Here is a 20,070-nt window from a genome sequence, read left to right on the forward strand (position 1 = left end):
CCACGCGGACAAATGGACCAATTAGAAACCTCATTAGGCCGAAGCCAAAGAACAACCTCTCCTCTGTGTACTGCTGACTGTAGCGCTGAGGCTAACGGAGAGAGGGGTGGACTGGGTCTCCTGAATTAGCCATATTAGCCAACGCTCCAGCAAACAGAGACTGGAGACAGTAGTTTTTCATCGTGACGCGGAGCCAGCTCCATAGAGAAAGGGTTTTCCTCATTTCTGGTCCAAACGCTCCTTTGAAAACGCTGAAACCCTCGATCACTCTTCGGTTGTCGGCCACAAATATTGTAGGAAAATAAACAAAATGACTCATTATGTTTATTAAAGTGTAATTCTGGTACTTACAGACACTTACATTCATCAAATAAGACACTTTTTTGTGCACTATTGTGAACAATAACGGAGAAATCCAGGAGAGGCGCTAACAGCCGGACGTGGCTAACAGTGGTTAGCTCGGGGCAGCACGGTGAAGGCATTCAAAGGTCTTTTTTAACCACTAATGCTGCTGAAAATAACAGCAAACCTCTGCAGCAGCATGAGAAGAGTCCCTACACACACAACAAAGCACCAATGGGCTCCTTCCTTTGGGACTGACTTTGGTAATCCACTGTAATGGACTTTACTATGAGAGGAGCTGGTACAGGGGCCAGTAGGTAAGTCTTTAAAACACTCTGAAATAAACTCTGGCTTCACTAACTACGTTGTTGCTGCTTTGTTGTGTGTGTAGGGACTCTTCTCATGCTGCTGCAGAGGTTTGCTGTTATTTTCAGCAGCATTAGTGGTTAAAAAAGACCTTTGAATGCCTTCACCGTGTCTTTTTTCAAGATATTCTGACATTTTCCATCACAATCGTCCGACTTTTAAACACTTTAAACACCTTAAAACACGTTAAAACACTATGAAATCACTTTAAAACACTGTTAAAATACTGCTTAAACTTTAAACACTTTAAAACACTATTAAAACACTCAGCTACTGGCCCCTGTACCAGCTCCTCTCATAGTAAAGTCCATTACAGTGGATTACCAAAGTCAATCCCAAAGGAAGGAGCCCATTGGTGCTTTGTTGTGTGTGTAAGGACTCTTCTCATGCTGCTGCAGAGGTTTGCTGTTATTTTCAGCAGCATTAGTGGTTAAAAAAGACCTTTGAATGCCTTCACTGTACTGCCCCGAGCTAATCACTGTTAGCCACGTCCGGCTGTTAGCGACTCTCCTGGATTTCTCCGTTAATAGTTGTTACACTAAAAAAAATGTCTTGATGGATTATTTGAAGTGCCAACAAGTCCATGGGAGGATTTTACACTGGAATTAAACTTTAAAAACATTATTTTTTTTGTAAATATATCTTTGCTAATGCTAATGCTAATGCTAATGCTAATCAGGTATGAACGTTTATTTTTTTTGTCAAAGGAATTCATTGAATAAGAGAAGTAATAAGAGCCTTTTTTGGACTTGTCTGAAGATTATAGTTAAGTATACTGTGTGTGTGTGTGCGTGTGTGCGTGTGCTCGTGTGTGTGTGTGTGTGAACCACGTGCATTAAGAACAGGTGATGTTCAGCAGCTGACACACAGGTGAAGGTGTGTTTACTGTCGTTACCTAACTGTCCTCTCCAGGACGTCAGGTCTCTGTGTTGACTGTAAACAGTGTTTAGTCCAACAGGTCTGTTCACTCCTGTAACGGTCGACCTCTCACACATGTAAACTCCTTTAAACACTGTATCTCGTCTCTAATGTGACGACGAGCTGCGAGCCAGGAACCTTCTTTACTTTCATTTATCTTCAGGAGTAAAAACCCGTCCGAACACGCAGGTCGAAGAGACTTGATCACATTCATTTCTTGCGTCTGACGGACGTTTTCTGTGACGTTCGGTTTCCCCCCCGAAGCGTCACTGATGCTGGAATGTGAAAAATGACGCCTGGCAGGACGCTGAGGGGGAGGTGTGTGTGGGGAGGTGTGTGTGTGTGTGTGTGTGTGTGTGTGTGTGTGTGTGTGTGTGTGTGTGTGTGTGTGTGTGTGTGTGTGTGTGTGTGTGTGTGTGTGTGTGTGTGTGTGTGTGTGTGTGTGTGTGTGTGTGTGTGTGTCGGTGTGTGTCGGTGTGTGTCGGTGTGTGTCGGTGTGTGTCGCAGGGGGTCACATGTGATTGACTCCTCAGACAGAGTCCCCCTGAGCCGCTCGGTCACAGACCTTTCTACGGCCTCAGTCAGTTCATCATTCATTCATTCATTCATTTTCAACCTCTTGTCCTTGTCGGGGTCGCGGGGGGAGCCGATCCCAGCTGACATCGGGCGTGAGGCGGGGTCCACCCTGGACAGGACGCCAGTCTACCACAGGACACATAGAGACGAACAGAGACAGACAACCATTCACACCTACGGGTGATTTAGAGTCATCAATGAACCGAACACCTGCACGTCTTTGGACTGTGGGAGGAAACCGGAGAACATTTGTTTGTTTTTGTTTATTCCTGGTTCCTGGTGTTCCTGGTTACTGGTGTTCCTGGTTACTGGTGTTCCTGGTTCCTGGTGTTCCTGGTGTTCCTGGTTACTGGTGTTCCTGGTTCCTGGTGTTCCTGGTGTTCCTGGTTCCTGGTGTTCCTGGTTACTGGTGTTCCTGGTTACTGGTGTTCCTGGTGTTCCTGGTTCCTGGTGTTCCTGGTGTTCCTGGTTCCTGGTTCCTGGTGTTCCTGTTGTTCCTGGTGTTCCTGGTTCCTGGTGTTCCTGGTGTTCCTGGTGTTCCTGGCTTCGTTCATGTGGTTAACCAGACGTTCGTCAGAGGAAGAAACGGGTCCAGAAGAACAAAAACCCAGTAAAAATGTCCAGTGACGGCGTTAAAGACCTCAGACGGTCAAACACAACGTTAACACACTGACCTCTGGAAGGAAATGTCTGTGTTTCGTCGTCCTCCACAAACTCAAGCTGACGTCCTGATGCAAAGTCCTGCTGCTGCTCAGCCACAATATGGATTTATAATAATTGGTGATGTAATGGAGCCAGATAGTTTGAGTTTTATTCCCTGAGGATGTCGGTGGAGACGTCTGGAGAGTATTCAGTTTGAATACACGAGTATTTCACAGCCACCCAGGCCGAGGGGACGGACACGATCAACGTTTCTTTCTTTTCTTAATGAGACACTTGAGGATTTTTCAGGCCTAAAAGCATTCAAATAAACTCATCTGAAACAGGAACGTCACTTATGATTAATACATGAAAAATGTTACACACAGGAACTTTGAGAAGCAGCTGAGATCTTCAGATGTAAACCCTCCTGACACTGAAACACATCACAATGGAAATGGCCCAATTGTTGAAAAACCTGCGCTAAAGTGAGCCAAACGTGTGCTAAAGTGCTCTCTAGGAGCCTAAACGTGTGCTAAAGTGTTCTCTAGGAGCCTAATTGTGTGCTAAAGTGTCCTCTAGGAGCATAAATGTGTGTTAAAGTGTCCTCTAGGAGCATAAACATGTGCTGAAGTGTCCTCTAGGAGCCAAAACATGTGTTAAAGTGTCCTCTAGGAGCATAAACATGTGCTAAAGTGTCCTCTAGGAGCCAAAACGTATGTTAAAGTGTCCTCTAGGAGCCAAAACGTGTGCTTAAGTGCCCTCTAGGAGCATAAACATGTGCTAAAGTGTCTTCTAGGAGCCAAAACGTGTGCTAATGTGCCCTCTAGGAGCATAAATGTGTGCTAAAGTGTCCTCTAGGAGCATAAATGTGTACTAAAGTGTCCTCTAGGAGCCAAACGTGTGCTAAAGTGTCCTCTAGGAGCCTAAACGTGTGCTAAAGTGTCCTCTAGGAGCCAAACGTGTGCTAAAGTGTCCTCTAGGAGCCAAATGTGTGCTAAAGTGTCCTCTAGGAGCCTAAACGTGTGCTAAAGTGTCCTCTAGTAGCATAAACATGTGCTAAAGTGTCCTCTAGGAGCCTAAACGTGTGCTAAAGTGTCCTCTAGGAGCCAAACGTGTGTTAAAGTGTCCTCTAGGAGCCTAAACATGTGCTAAAGTCTCCTCTAGGAGCATAAACGTGTGCTAAAGTGTCCTCTAGGAGCCTAAACGTGTGCTAAAGTGTCCTCTAGGAGCCAAACGTGTGTTAAAGTGTCCTCTAGGAGCCTAAACATGTGCTAAAGTCTCCTCTAAGAGCATAAACGTGTGCTAAAGTGTCCTCTAGGAGCCTAAACATGTGCTAAAGTGTCCTCTAGGAGCATAAATGTGTACTAAAGTGTCCTCTAGGAGCCAAACGTGTGCTAAAGTGTCCTCTAGGAGCCTAAACGTGTGCTAAAGTGTCCTCTAGGAGCCAAACGTGTGCTAAAGTGTCCTCTAGGAGCCAAATGTGTGCTAAAGTGTCCTCTAGGAGCCTAAACGTGTGCTAAAGTGTCCTCTAGTAGCATAAACATGTGCTAAAGTGTCCTCTAGGAGCCTAAACGTGTGTTAAAGTGTCCTCTAGGAGCATAAACGTGTGTTAAAGTGTCCTCTTCAGTGGCGAGGACGTGCTGTATGTGCCCATGTTGTTCCTTTTCGCCCCTGCCCTTGATAAAGCCTGTGCGCACCCCTGTGTGTGTGTTATTCTGTGTGTGTGTTATTCTGTGTGTGTTACTGAATATTCTTTGTGGTGCGGTCGTTTGTGGAAAACGCTGAGACAGCAGCGGGTTTTTGGCCGCTCGCCTTGTTTCCACTCAGAAAACACGACGGTGTCAAACTTCACAGAGGAATGAGAGAATTTCAAAAGCTAAGACGGGGACGACGTTGTCAGGGTCGCTCTCAGAAATCCTGATGAACTGCAGTTCGATGTGATCTCCTGGTGAACCCCCGGGATGCTGCAGGGTCGGGTCGGGTCAGCATCCGGAGCAGACCCCCCTCCTGGAGGCTGCAGACCCCCTGCAGGGCCACGATCCTCGGAGGTCTGAGTGTAGAGGGGGAAGAAAAGCCTCATTGTCTCAGTGTTAAAGTGGTTTTCCTTAATACTCCTGTATTTTGAGACGTGCGGTTCATCAAAGTCTCATGTTGGTGCAGATTTGAACTCACGGTTCTTAGTTTCTTTGTTTATTACAGATGAAAGTGAAAGGCTCAATCATCTTTAGGGGGTCTTTTGTGTCATTTGGACACGTTTGGCTCCTAGAGGACACTTTAGCACACATTTATGCTCCTTGAGGACACTTTAGCACACATTTATGCTCCTAGAGGGCACTTTAGCACACGTTTTGGCTCCTAGAGGACACTTTAGCACATGTTTTGGCTCCTAGAGGACACTTTAGCACATGTTTTGGCCCCTAGAGGACACTTTAGCACACATTTATGCTCCTAGAGGACACTTTAGGACACGTTTATGCTCCTAGAGGACACTTTAGCACACATTTATGCTCCTAGAGGGCACTTTAGCACACGTTTTGGCTCCTAGAGGACACTTTAGCACATGTTTTGGCTCCTAGAGGACACTTTAGCACATGTTTTGGCTCCTAGAGGACACTTTAACACACGTTTTGGCTCCTAGAGGACACTTTAGGACACGTTTATGCTCCTAGAGGACACTTTAGCACACATTTATGCTCCTAGAGGGCACTTTAGCACACGTTTTGGCTCCTAGAGGACACTTTAGCACATGTTTGGGCTCCTAGAGGACACTTTAGCACACATTTATGCTCCTAGAGGACACTTTAGCGGACGTTTTGGCTCCTAGAGGACACTTTATCACATGTTTGGGCTCCTAGAGGGCACTTTAACACACGTTTGGCTCTTTTTGGAGATGAAAAAAAGAACAATTTTAATAGTTAGATGTGTAAATTGTCTCACTCTGCAATTAATAATAATCACACCCACCTGGACACAACCTGATCCTTATAATAACTAAATTTAACTACTTAGTTCTGTTGCCCCAGTGGTCTAACCGATAAGGCACTTGCCTCCTGAGCCATTGGGGTTGTGTAGCAGAGTGGCGCAGCGGAAGCGTGCTGGGCCCATAACCCAGAGGTCGATAGATCGAAACTATCCTCTGCTATGACGGTCTGCTATATGTTCTAATTTCCTTGTGGGTGTCCAAAGGCGCACTTGCCATCCACGTTTGGGCGAGGCGGGCTTTTGTAAAGCATGCTTACACGTGTACAAGCACGAGGCCTACGGCGGTTCTGAGGTCATTTCCTGTGCGCCTGTTGGGACGTAGAAAAAAGAAGGAGGGACCATGCGCGGACATTTCAAACAATGGCGGTGAAAGGTTCACGTTGGTGTGATGCGGAGGTGGAGTGTTTACTGCAGATTTGGTCGATGAAAAGATTCAAAAACAGTCGACAAGACGCACAAAAACTCAGAGGTCTACGGAAAGATCTGGAAACAAAGCCACGCATCGCCATGACGTCATCAATGCGTGTGACGTGTTACGGCGTGATGACGTATAGGCAGCAAGAAGCATTCTCCGAGGCCCAGGTAGTGTGAGTACAAATGGGCCTGGAGGGGGGGACAAGGACCCTAAAGCACGGGGCACGGGACGGAGGCACAGTGGGAGGGCGCCCTTAGTGTCAAACTCCGGATGCTTTGCTCTCTGACTGGAACATTAGACACATTCATTAAACGCTCCTCTGCCTGATACTGGTGATAACGTCGAGACTGGTGCCAAATGTTTCGTCTAAAGAGGCACGAAGGCTGAAAGTCAACCTTAATCCACTCATCGCTGTGGAAGAGCACAGACATAACATGTATCTGCTGTATCAGGGTGAAGGGTCAGAGATGTTAGAGCCCTGTTTGCATCACTGCTGTGGGACTGAAACGCTCCACGCAGCTGTGTGTTAACGTAACGCTGTGCAGCCTTGTCCTCAGACACAGACGATAAGCTGAGAGCCTCCTGCTCCTCGCTGGGTTTATTTAGCTCATAATGACCTCAGCTCGCTGTCACAGGGGCGACTGTGGCTCAGCGGGAGAGTGGGTCGTCCTCCATTTGAGAGATCGGCGGTTCGATCGACAGCTCCAAGTGTCCTTGGGCAAGACACTGAACCCTGAATTGCTCCCCGTGCTGCGCATGGTTGTGTGAATGTGGTGTGAATGATTAGATTAGATGGTCTGTAGATGTCCACTGCCATCAGTGTGAATGTGACAAACTCTGTGAAAGCGCCTTGAGTAGAAGAAGACTAGAAAGGTGCTTTATAAGTACAAGTCCATTTTCCATTTACCACATGTCACCTGTGGACGCAGACGTGATACGTGAGACGAGCAGGTTGGGCTCCCAGGATACGACTGCAGCTCATCAACAGGATGTTTTTATTTACAGTGCCAAATCATAACCAAAGTGATCTCAGGACACTTTACAGAGTAGGTAAAGATCACACTCTGTGACTTATTCATGATTTACAGAGACCCAACAATTCCCCCGTAGAGTACGGTGGCGTTGAAAACCTTCACTATAACAGACAGGAACGTCAGACAGACCCAGCTCTGTGGAGGACGCACATCTGTCTGCACCGGAGAGAGGAAGAGAAGGAGAGAGAGAGAGAGAGAGAGAGAGAGAGAGAGAAAAGACGGACAGATGGACAGAGAGAGACAAAGACAGAGACAGACACACTTCCAGAGATGCTAGCAACCGAAGAGTTACAGCAACTATAATAACATCTATAGTAATGTGAATATGACTCATATGTTATGGCAGAATAGTGCACTTTTCCTGCAGCAGCACGTCAGAGGGGGAGATTGTGTTTGACCCCACTGTGTTTGTCTGAGTGTATGACATGCATTACGTTTATAATCAATAACACCACAATGTTTAGACATTATATAGTGAGATTGAAATGATTTATGTAAAAGAGTGTTTTAAAGACTTACCTTCTGGCCCCTGTACCAGCTCCTCTCATAGTAAAGTCCATTACAGTGGAAGGAGCCCATTGGTGCTTTGTTTTGTGTGTAGGGACTCTTCTCATGCTGCTGCAGAGATTTACTGTTATTTTCAGCAGCATTAGTGGTTAAAAAAGACCTTTGAATGCCTTTACCGTGCTGCCCCGAGCTAATCACTGTTAGCCACGTCCGGCTGTTAGCATCTCTCCTAGATTTCACCGTTAATAGTTATTACACGAAACAAACGGTCTCCATGGTTTATTTGATGTATGTTACAAGTGCTCAATAGGCCATCGGATGATTTTACACCGGATTTACACTTAAAGACCTCAGTATTCCTGAAAAACAGCCTCTTAAACCTCAAAACAACCTCCCAGAAACCCTTGTTGTCCGCATTTTATCCTGGCTCATGGTCGACTGTTGTGCGTAACGCCGTAGCTCAGGTCGTCCGTCATCGTCCGCTTTGACACATTTGATTTTTACTGACCTGTCTTTCCGTTTCCTCCGCAGGTGTACACCTACAAGCAGAACGCCCTGAGCCGACAGAAGGTGCAGCCCATGCACCACAGCAGCATCCGAGGCGTGGAGGACATGGCCACCCTGGAGGACCTGCACGAGGGCGCCATTATGCACAACCTCTTCCTGCGCTACCAGCAGAGGCACATCTACGTGAGTAACACACACTCGCCCGTCTGCGGTGATTTCAGTGCTGCTGGCTGTGACCTTTTGACCTGACACGATCCTCCCCCGTGTGTTTGATTCTGTCCGCGGCGCTGTTTGAGCGCGTGACGCACGCAGTTTGAGATATGATGCAATAATTCAGCTGGTTTGGAAGGAAACAGATAAGGAACCAGGATCTTGCAGGCGTTTCAGCAGTGCCAGGAAACGTTATCTCCTTTTGTGCCAATTATCATTATCAGTATTCTATAAAACACTGATATACTGATATATATATATATATATATATATATATAAACATGAGGAGCTCTTTTCCAAAACGCTATAAATCCATTTTAATAGTTTTCAGGAGAATTACATTTTTTACCCAGACCCACACATTCGGTTTATTATTTCCTCAATGAGGTGTATTGATACACATGGAACTTTATATCTATTGTAAATGTCATAATGGTTTTAAATGACCTTGGAGAAAATAGCAACAAATGGGAGAAAATCAATAGATATAAATAGAAAATTGCTCTCGACGAGTCAGCTTATCCTCAACGAAGTGTCTGAGTGACGGTCATAAATTCATTTAAAGTCAAAATCATTCATTCATCTTCAACCGCTTATCCCGGGGTCGGGGTCGTGGGGGGGCTGGAGCAGATCCCAGCTAGCATCGGGCGTGAGGCGGGGTCCACCCTGGACAGGACGCCAGTCTATCACAGGACACATAGAGACGAACAGAGACAGACAACCATTCACACCTACGGGTGATTTAGAGTCATCAATGAACCGAACACCTGCACGTCTTTGGACTGTGGGAGGAAACCGGAGAACCCGGAGAAAACCCACGCAGACACGGGGACAACATGCAGACTCCACACAGAAGGGCCCCAGCTGGGATTCAAACCTGGAACCCTCTTGTTGGTCACTATGACCACCGATTAAGATTATTGATTAAAGCCTTGACGTTAAGATCAGCCCTGAGAGATGACGGGTTTCTGTTCATTCTGACGAGAAACCCTCAGACTGAAGCACGTGAGGGGGAAACCTGAGATCTGACATCAAACCCCCCCAAACAAACTCTCCTCTATCTGCAGCATCAGCGCCCGGGCTGTCAGGCTACAGCGCCCGTCGTTTAAGAGCCCCGCGCAGGAATCTCCCCTGAACGGCTGAAGTCGCTCACTGGTTGCGTAACTGCGTAGATAAGCGTCCAGACGCAGGCAGATAAGAGAGGCTGACGCCTCGGGCACAGAGCTCCGTGTTGATGTGGAGACACGCGGACGCACAGAGACACACGCGTCCTTCTGGGAAGATCTGTGGCGTTCCCCGTGGACTTCCTGTCAAAAACACTTTGACTTTCTGTCTCTGATGCATTACAGCGAGGGTTTAAGTCGAGGGCCACCGGTGTGAAACTCACGTGAACTTGATTCTCACACACACACACACACACACACTCACACACACACACACACACACACACACACACACACACACACACACACACACACACACACAAACAGGACCTATATACATGCACTTAATGGAGAGACGTCAGAGCGAGGGGGGGCTGCAAATGGATCGGCGCCCCCGAGATGAACTGGCGCCTCTCCAGCCACCACATGGTCCACACAGGGACTCGAACCGGCCACCCTACCCAGCCGAGTCAACAATGGACGGAGCCTCTGCCGCCCCAGGAGACACGTGTACAGACACAGGAGCGTTTTCGGAGATCGTCGGAGGGTATTTCCCACTCTGAAATGGGTTTTTAAGCTTCTCTAATGATGCTTTTCCACTCCGTTCACACTGAAAACAACCGATTGTTTCTCCGTCCACATGAAAGTTAAATATAAGTTTCATTCTGTTGCATCAGATCGCTGTTTTCAGCTCTTGCGGTTAGACCCTGAACCGCGCCAACAGTCGTTTTAGACGCTGCTATTCTTTGCAACATGGGTCTAAAATGTCTCCCAGCCCGAGCTGAAGGGTTCAAAGTTCCACTTCTGAGGTTCTTTGTTCTCAAACGTTACTTTACGTTGTTTTAGGGGAAAGAAATAGTTCCTGGTTTAACTAACAGTGCAGGTGTGGCCGTTTTATGACACTATGAGACTGTAATTGGAGTATTTATGCAGGTGGTTGAATTCTCAAGCGTCTCCAGGTGGAAGAGAACATTCGGTGTTGTGTTACGGGTCCAGACTGGCGCCCGGTGAAGGGGTTTAATTCCCCTGTGTGGAAGGAGGAGCGATGAAGAAGCGGCTTTTGGTGTCGTTCCAGATTGCTTCTCCTTTTTAACCATTTTATATAGATGCAAAACATTTCTGTTAAGCATTTCAGGCCGCACTCACACTGTCCTTCCGCACCGGGCCAAAACAGGTTTTTCAGCTAAAGCCTAGTGCGTTTGACCAGTGTGAGTGCAACCGCTCCGCGCATAGCTGCGTCCAGCTGGCCGTCCACGGCCCGTTTGGGACAGAAGGACAGTGTGAGGACGCCCTCAGTGACACCTCCACAGACTCTTACGCTTTAGCGCTCCCTCTGGGTGTTGGTCGGGGTATCATCACTGCCATAAAAGGGTAAGCAGCAGTAAACGCGGTGCCAGGAGTGGTACTGAGGTGCTAACAAAGTCATTTATTCCACGCCGAGCTGCTTTACAACGTGAGCTAATTAGCAAACAAAGCTGCCGTGTTCGTGCCGACCCCGGTCCGAGTAAAGGAGCCGGGTAAAGTCTAATGTTTGGAGCATGAAACAAAAGAACGCGTAGGACAAACAGCTCTCAGCCTTTACTGTCCGCGTACAAATGAACCAACCTGACTCAGCACTTTCCCCAGCAAACACGCCGACAACAAAGGCACCTTTGTGTTCTCTGCACGCATTAGCCGCTCTAACCTTTGACAAATGCCATCTCGTTACTTTAATCACATGTGAACGCTCCCGTATGGTCCAAATTATCCAATCAATTCATCCCAGACGCCCCGATCTGGTCTCTGACGGGGCTCGTTGTTTTTCCCCTCTCTGCTCCAGAAGCTGCAGAGAGAGAAAATGAGAGGAGATGGTTTGGTGGAGCGGGCCGCGGTCGAGCGAAGGGACGGCTTTAAGTGAAGCCAGAGAGCCACAGCAGCCTCTGATAAAGGAAACAGGTTCATACTCTATTGGAAATACAGGCTCAGAGGGTCTCAGGGAAGTTACAGACAAATAAATCAACACGTATTTAAAAAGTCAGGGATTTGAGCTTTTGAGGACGATCAATCTGTTTTTTTGTTCCGGCTAAAAAACCTGCAAAGTCACAGTCAGGGCGCCCTCACACTGTCCTTCCACACCGGGCCATAACCAGTTTAGCGGGTAAAGCCTAGTGCGTTTGACCAATGTGAGTGCAACCGCTCCGCGCATAACTGTGGACAGAGGGCCGTCCACGACACTGTGCCTCCGTCCCGTGCCCCGTGCTTTAGGGTCCTTGTCCCCCCCTCCAGGCCCGTTTGTACTCACACTACCTGGGCCTCGGAGAATGCTTCTTGCTGCCTATACGTCATCACGGCGTAACACGTCACACGCATTGATGACGTCATGGCGATGCGTGGCTTTGTTTCCAGATCTTTCCGTAGACCTCGGAGTTTTTGTGCGTCTTGTCGACTGTTTTTAATCTTTTCATCGACCAAATCTGCAAAAAACACTCCACCTCCGCATCACACCAACGTGAACCTTTCACCGCCATTGTTTTAATGTCCGCGCATGGTCCCTCCTTCTTTTTTCTATGTCCCAACAGGCGCACAGGAAATGACCTCAGAACCACCGTAGACCTCGTGCTCGTACACGTGCGCACGCTCGTGCTCGTACACGTGCAAACGTGCTTTACTAAAGTCCACCTCTCCCAAACGGGCCGTGGACGGCAAGCGTGCCGCTCCTAGACGTGGTACGGTTGCACTCACACTGGTCAAAGGAACCAGACTTTACCTGTGAAACCTGTTTGGGCACGGTACGGAGGCACAGTGTGAGTGCGCCCTTAAATGACTGCTCTAAATTAGTCATGGTTATTGTTTGAGAGACTCTATAAAGGCCCAACAGACACCTTATGAATCATGTTATATTCATGCCGCTCCGTGACTGAAGGTGTATGAATGACTTCTAAAGCTGCAGATTATTAATCCTAAGGTCTCAGTGTGTGTATCTTGTGTGTATCTAAGTGTGTGTGTGTGTGTGTGTGTGTGTGGGGGGGGGGGGGGGTCATATGTAGAGTTTCTATTCCTCCGACAGTCACGCAGGTCAGGTGACGTTCCTCACCTCCTGAAACTGTTGTTGTGCTCTCAGAAATGTCCCTGCAGGGTAAAAGGGGGCAGAGAGAGGTGCGGTGACGCTTCAGAGCGAGGGGGCCCCTGGAGTCATAACCTGTCAGGGGCCCCCGAAATTCCTGAAAGCACCCCTGCTGACATCTGAGGGGATGAAATAAGGAGAATTAATGAGTTTAACCAGCGTCTGTCTCAGCTTTAATGTGTGTCTGTTAGAGATGTGCTGTAAATCCTATATAACATTTATTATGAATGTCATGGATCAGTCCACCACTGCAGCTGCTGGGTGTTATGGAAAACTACCTTATATGTTACATTTTCTTTGTTATTTAAGGCAGATGGTGGATTTATACTGGGCACCATACGGCGACTGAACGTATGGAGATTAAATATCAAACAAGGCATAAATAAGGGCGCACTCACACTGTCCCCCCCTCCAGGCCCGTTTGTACTCACACTACCTGGGCCTCGGAGAATGCTTCTTGCTGCCTATACGTCATCACGCCGTAACACGTCACACGCATTGATGACGTCATGGCGATGCGTGGCTTTGTTTCCAGATCTTTCCGTAGACCTCGGAGTTTTTGTGCGTCTTGTCGACTGTTTTTGAATCTTTTCATCGACCAAATCTGCAGTAAACACTCCACCTCCGCATCACACCAACGTGAACCTTTCACCGCCATTGTTTGAAATGTCCGCGCATGGTCCCTCCTTCTTTTTTCTACGTCCCAACAGGCGCACAGGAAATGACCTCAGAACCGCCGTAGGCCTCGTGCTCGTACACGTGCGCACGCTCCTGCTCGTACATGTGCAAACGTGCTTTACAAAAGCCCACCTCTCCCAAACGGGCCGTGGACGGCAAGCGTGCCGCTCCTAGACGTGGAGCGGTTGCACTCACACTGGTCAAACGCACTAGGCTTGACCCGAAAAACCTGTTTTGGCGCGGTGCGGAAGGACAGTGTGAGTGCGCCATGAATGTTTCTATTTAGTGGAAACGGAGCTTGACACTTGTCGCAGTAGGTTTAGGTATTTTTCCGTCCCGTCATGTAATTAATCACACAGGCTGAGACGCATTATTCTAATGTTGTAAACAAAGAGGTGTTGTTGATGAAGAGATCTCTCTTTAGTGGGTCTGAAGTGTTGAAACACAGTCGTCGATGCTTCCCTGTGTGTTCAGCAGTGTTTGGTGTAAGTCGTGATGTTTAAACCAAGTTGTCTTGTTGTCACGTTGTAGTTTTCACAGATTGTTTGGAGGTCACACACTTAGCGGGTGAAGCGTTCAGCTGGACGTCAGTGTCTGATGTTTTTCTGGGAGAATATTTGAGCTGTGTGTGTGTGTGTGTGTGTGTCTGTGTGTGTGTGTGTGTGTGTGTGTGTGTGTGTGTGTGTGTGTGTGTGTGTGTGTGTGTGTGCGTGTGCGTGTGCGTGTGCGTGTGCGTGTGCGTGTGTGTGTGTGTGTGTGTGTTCCAATGGAATCTGCAGAGGAGACGAGGGGCCACCAGTCGACAGCACAGCTGGTTACAATCACAGCAGCTAAATACTGTATGCGTTCACACACACACACACACACTCACACACACACACACACACACACACACACACACACACACACACTGTCTCGCTCTCAGGAATCTGTTCTGTACCCCGATAATGTTTCTCTCTCATACAAACTCACTGACACACAAATTCTCTCATTTTTCTATCAGACACTGCCCCCCCCCCTCACACACACTCACACACACACACACACACACACACACACACACACACACACACACACACAGTCTCTGTCTGGGCATTCAAGTGTCAAGACCTCCATTCTTCTCTCTCTTTTCCCAGCTGGGGGTCTTTTAAATCAAGAACTTCTCATTCCTATCCAGAAACCCTTTGTGTCTTATATCATATATATATATACATATATACATATATCATATATATATATATATATACATATATGTTATATATGTATCGATATATACTCTATGATTTATGGGTAATGGCAGGAAATCCCTCTGCTTGTCTCAATTTACAGCACGAATGGTTCATGTCCCCTGGCGTGTAATGCATTGTGGTAGTCAACGGGCGTCTACGACTCCGAGACCCTTTCAAACGTGCACTCATTGATATACAGAAGGGATTTCGCTGTGAACTGTTTTCCTCATATTTGCAATGCACGACGCCATGTTTGAACATTTAAAAATCCAGGAGCAGGCGACCAACGGAAGTGCGACGTATGCAGCAAAAGCTTGGAACGTAGAAACCCCGATTAACAGTTGTTGAAAGTGGATCTGTGAACGAGTGACCAGCTAATCACCTCGTTCTGATCGAAGTACGCTGCAGTAGAACAGCTACTGTCTGAACCGTGGACTCCCAGGCAGACGGATCAATTCTTTGGTGTTGTTGTAAAATTCTGCTCAGGTTTTGCCTCCAATTCATGTCCCAATCTGCAGGCGCAGCAGCTCCAGCAGGGGACCCCAAACTTCCCTTTCCCGGGCCACATTAACCAGCTCTAACTGGGGGATCCTGAGGCGTTCCCAGGCCAGTGTGGAGATCTAATCTCTCCACCTGGTCTCTCCACCACCTGAACTTCTCCCCCTCTCTCAAAGGGAGACTCCAGCCCCCCTCCTGAGGAAACACATTTCGGCCGCTTGTACCTGCGACCTGGTTCTTTGGGTCCTGACCTGGACCTGGTTCTTTGGGTCCTGACCTGGACCTGGTTCTTTGGGTCCTGACCCAGCTTTCAGGACCACAGGTGAGGGTAGGAACCAGGACTGAGCGGTAGATCCAGAGCTTTGTCTTCCTCAGCTCTCTTTTCATCACAACGGTGCGGTAGAGCGACTGCAGCTCCGCCCCCGCTGCTCCGATTCTCCGGCCAAACTCACGCTCCATCGTCCCCTCACTCGTGAACAAGATCCCGAGGTACTTGAACTCCTTCACTCGGAGTCAGGACTCATTCCCTACCTGGAGTTAGCAATCCACCGGTTTCCTGCTGAGAGCCAGTAAACCCGTCAAAACTGTCTCTACGTTATTAAAAGAAACAGAACCGAGAGAATAAACTCGCTCCTCTCCTGAGGTTGTGGGGTCTCCGTCCGTCACCAGCGATATTAAACATGAAGTGTGGATCAGGATCGCTTTAATCGCCAAGTACAACAAACGTGCAGGAATTTGTCTCGGTGACACGGTAATTCTGGGACTGCTGCTGCGTCCCCCCCCCTCTCTTACATTTCCTGCTGTCAGTCACTCAGGTCGCCCAGCGCTTTGGATCTGATCCTCTGTTTCTCCCCCCCCCTCCATCTGGTCTTCATTTCCCTCTCGGTGCATGTATCTGGCTCTGTCTCTGAGACATCAGAGTTCTTTGGGGGGCAGGTTGGACGGCCTGCGTGCCCCCTCTGCTCTACGGTTACACCGTCAGCGCTGACTGACGCCTTTCTGTAAACACACGGCCTCTCCAGCTTCAGTCACTGCTGTTCGTCACAGAGAGACAGATTCACGTCAGGACGGATTCACCGGCAACGCATCTGCCATCCGTCAGTGTGTGTTATCTGCTGAGTGCTGGAAAAGTAAAGTGATACTCGACTTATAATCCGTCTTATGAGTGTTTAACACTCTCTGTTTCTGCCCCTCTGTGGATGTGATGGTTGTAAAAAGTCCACAGTTTACTCTAAATGTAACCAATCCAACATCGTATGAAGGGTGATGGGGTCTGTCTTCTGTTACACTGTGTTTTCATTCTAGAGAAATTAAAGGTTGAACATGGAGAATGAGCCGAACAGCAGCGTCTAGTGTCTCACGACAGTCGTCACAACAACAAAAGATAATTCCAGCAGTGGGGTTGCCAGGTTTGTTGCAGAGTGTGTCATTGATCAGCCAGGATAACTGCTAATTATGACTAAAGTTAGCGTTAGCCGTTAGCGTTAGCCGTTCCAGCTAAGTGCAGATGAAAGTGATGTTAGCATCAAGGAGCAGCGTAGCCATGTGGGCGTGCGTTTGAATGGCGTTCCTCTCCTTTCTCTCAGTCCATGGAGTGAATGCTCGGCCTATAGTGACTCTGGTTGTTGCCCGTCTCCGCTCACTCAGCTGCTGGGACAAAGAACGCCCCCTTCACTGAGGCTCCCAAGCAGCTGCACGATTGGCTAACTCCATTTCACCCAGTGCCAGCCTACAGTAGCTGCACCCAACAACAGACAACCCTGGCAACCAGCAACGCTATTGGCTGCTGGTCATTTTGAACAACCTTTGGCATTAAAATAATCCCCTTTAAAAGAAAAATATCGTTCCCTGTCGGTGACTTAAAGGTAAAAAGTCCTCATACAGTTAGAATCACCGTCAAACTGCACGTCCACCGTCCTAAAAACCGCTGGTTCAAGACCTCTATGTAAATGTGAATATCACGTTTCTTGCGTCACCTCTGTGGCATGACTGTGAAGTGTTTGACGCCTCACACGGAGGACGGGGGGGCAGCGCTGTGCATCAGCCAATAGGGGGGCTCATGATGAGTCTACGCCAGGGTGCTGCCGTGGAAACCGTTACCAGGACGGAGCAACAGCAGCGGCGTCTAATTGAGTCCAAATGGTCGTAATTCATTGAGTTAAGGGGTTTTTAGTCGTAGAGACGCTCCCCGTCTCGTGTGAACTTTAGGATCTGTGGCTTTGTCTGGTTCAGCGCAGCAGCTCCGACCCTGTAAATCCAATATGGAGTCAGCTTTTTTCTTTTGTATTGTATTTCACTTTATTTATTGGACTTTCACAGACGTTTCAAAGGCTTCAAATGTCCACGAAGGGAATTTAAATGAAACAAAAGAGGAAGAATGAAATACAACAACCTTGAATCACGTCTGGGGAGATTTCTCCAGGCGACGGCTGTTAAAACGTGAGCTCTTACATCTGTCACGAGGCGCGAAAGTCAGAGTTACCGGGGACTTTTCTGTCGACTTCCCCCCCAGACACCATAAACAAGACCTCAAGTAAAAATCCCAAACATTACATGACACTACATAAGCGTTTACACGGCGAGCTGAGAGAAGCACGAGGTCAGTCCGGCTGTAAACTGTTTACGCCGCGGCAGAAGAAGACGGGACGTTCTGCTTTCATGTCCGTAAAGTGACTCCTCCACCTGAGCAGGGAGCTGCCATGCTGTGTTTACACGCCGCTCTGCCCCAGAGATAACACACACGGTGATTTACGACCCCTTGTACATCGCTATAACGACAGCCACGCCCCCTTTTCTCCGGCTGATCTGCACAGGCGGGACCGCAGAGCCGGTATTTGTCATGTAAATACTGTCAAACCTCAACTGCCATTCAAATGTATTTGCATCCAGGCTGAATGTAGGTCAGTCAGTCAGTGGGCCGGCGGCGTGCATGGCGAGGGGAGATTAGTGCACGGCGTTTAACAAGGGCAGGTGATAAAGACGTTTGCACAGCAGGAGGGGGGGGGGGTCCAGTGGACTCTAAGTCACTGTGGAGCAGCATTTAAGGAGCGCACTTCAACAGTTTAAACAGGAAGTGAACCAGGATGTGACGCAGGGAGGAGTTCAGCCAAACTCCCCAGACATCAGTTAGAAAGAGGAATTTGATCTGACGGGGCTCGGTTTATGGTGATTCGGTGGGTTTAATGGCGTTTTTGTAACGTACAGCGTTCTGTTAGCCACGTGTATTAAAGGATGCCGATATCCTAGACTGTGTATTCATCCGCAGCTGAAAATAGTTCCCACTAGATGCACTGCACTGCCTTGTTAGGTGTTTTTTTTTAAGGTTACACACTGTTGGCGTGTGTGTGTGTGTGTGTGTGTGTGTGTGTGTGTGTGTGTGTGTGTGTGTGTGTGTGTGTGTGTGTGTGTGTGTGTGTGTGTGTGTGTGTGTGTGTGTGTGTGTGTGTGTGTGTGTGTGTGTGTGTGTGTGTGTGTGTGTGTGTGTGTGTGTGTGTGTGTGTGTGTGTGTGTGTGTGTGTGAACAGCAACAACAGGGGCGCGGAACATCCCCAGGTTTCTTTGGATAACCTGGCTCGACAAATACGGACCTCGCAATCACAGTTAAACGGTTTCACAAAGCTCACTTTAGAGTTCATTTGTCGCTTTAGTATCAATGCACGTTCTCATGTCACGGCTGACCCAGGCTTCGAGCAACAAACCTCTCTCACCCACTAATCCAGCTTCGTAGTTCACCCCAGTGGTGAGGCTGGGTTAGGGTTTCGTGTCACATGATCAAACCATGTTTCACGTGTTTGTTTTCACATCCAGAGCTGCTGCACGCTTGCTCTGTTGGTTAATTAGCGCCGTTTGCTTTGCTCATACGAACCATCCCCTTTAATTCCTCATGTTTACACAGACAGCACTAAACACACACACACCCTTCACCCTGGAATAAATGATGGATACACACTCCTGCTGCAGCCCTGCAGGCCTGTTGTTACATCTACAATGGGAGACGATGACGTACGATCCAGGACGCCGGTTTGTACCAGATCCAGAACTTTGAAGGTTTACCAGGCGCCGACACACCGCATGGAGGTTTTTATTGCTATGAAACAGGATCTCACACCTCCTTCTCCTACTCAGTCACCGAGGCCGTTCGCTCTGCAGCCGACGAAGCTGCTCAGCCGATCTTATTGCGCTGAACACGGTTTCATCTCCCGGCTTTTACCCGCACAACCTGAGTGACTGCGAGAGGCCGGGCGGTGCTGCTGTAACCTGTACGACTCCTCACAGCGAGCATAAGTCCTGCTTGGTTTCTCACAGATGCATGTTGCTGATGTGCTGCTGATGTGCTGCTGATGTGCTGCTGATGTGCTGCCGATGTGCTGCCTTTTCCAAAGTCGGCCCATTTATCCATTAGTCACCGGCGACCGCAGCACCAGAGCGGCTGCCAACACTTCTCCTGGCTCCACGAGCTTCTATTTCAGCAGTTTGATTTGTTTTGCTTTGAACTTTGAAATATGAAGCTGCAGTTTGAGGGGAGGTGGTGAGAAGCGAAGGGAAAAGGTCAAATGTGCTGGATGCTGTGCTGCTGAGTGGAAGTGAAGCAGGGTTTTTTGTGTGTCGGGCTGCTTGTTAACGTCCGCTGCCGTCCACCTTCTGCCGACGGGTTTTATGACTCCGCGCTCTTGTCAAAGAAAGTGGATCATGTACAGCCTTTGGCCCGACTGTGCTTCCACCTGAGTTAGTTATGACACTTCATCACAAAGGTTTTTAGATACTGATGTGATGCAAATGTTGGTGCTGTAATTGATGCTTTTACGTCAGTAGAGAATCTGAATTCTGCTTCGTATTCATTTCATTTAATTTTTATGTCGTTCCTACCCTCACCTGTGGTCATGAAAGCTGGGTCAGGACC

The 20,070-nt window shown here is 48.2% G+C and overlaps 1 protein-coding gene across 1 annotated transcript in view; it reads left to right on the forward strand.

Annotated features, from left to right (window-relative positions):
- The window catches only part of myo10 (myosin X), a 141,863-nt gene that overhangs the window by 52,377 nt on the left and 69,416 nt on the right, over positions 1-20,070 (forward strand). The window contains exon 3 of the mRNA XM_083928079.1: positions 8,314-8,472. Within this exon, the coding sequence (XP_083784205.1) occupies positions 8,314-8,472 (159 nt within the window). The remainder of the gene's footprint in view (positions 1-8,313; positions 8,473-20,070) is intronic.

The sequence above is a fragment of the Echiichthys vipera genome (genome assembly GCF_963691815.1).
Source record: "Echiichthys vipera genome assembly, chromosome: 15".
In the NCBI taxonomy this organism is placed as follows: Eukaryota; Metazoa; Chordata; class Actinopteri; order Perciformes; family Trachinidae; genus Echiichthys; species Echiichthys vipera.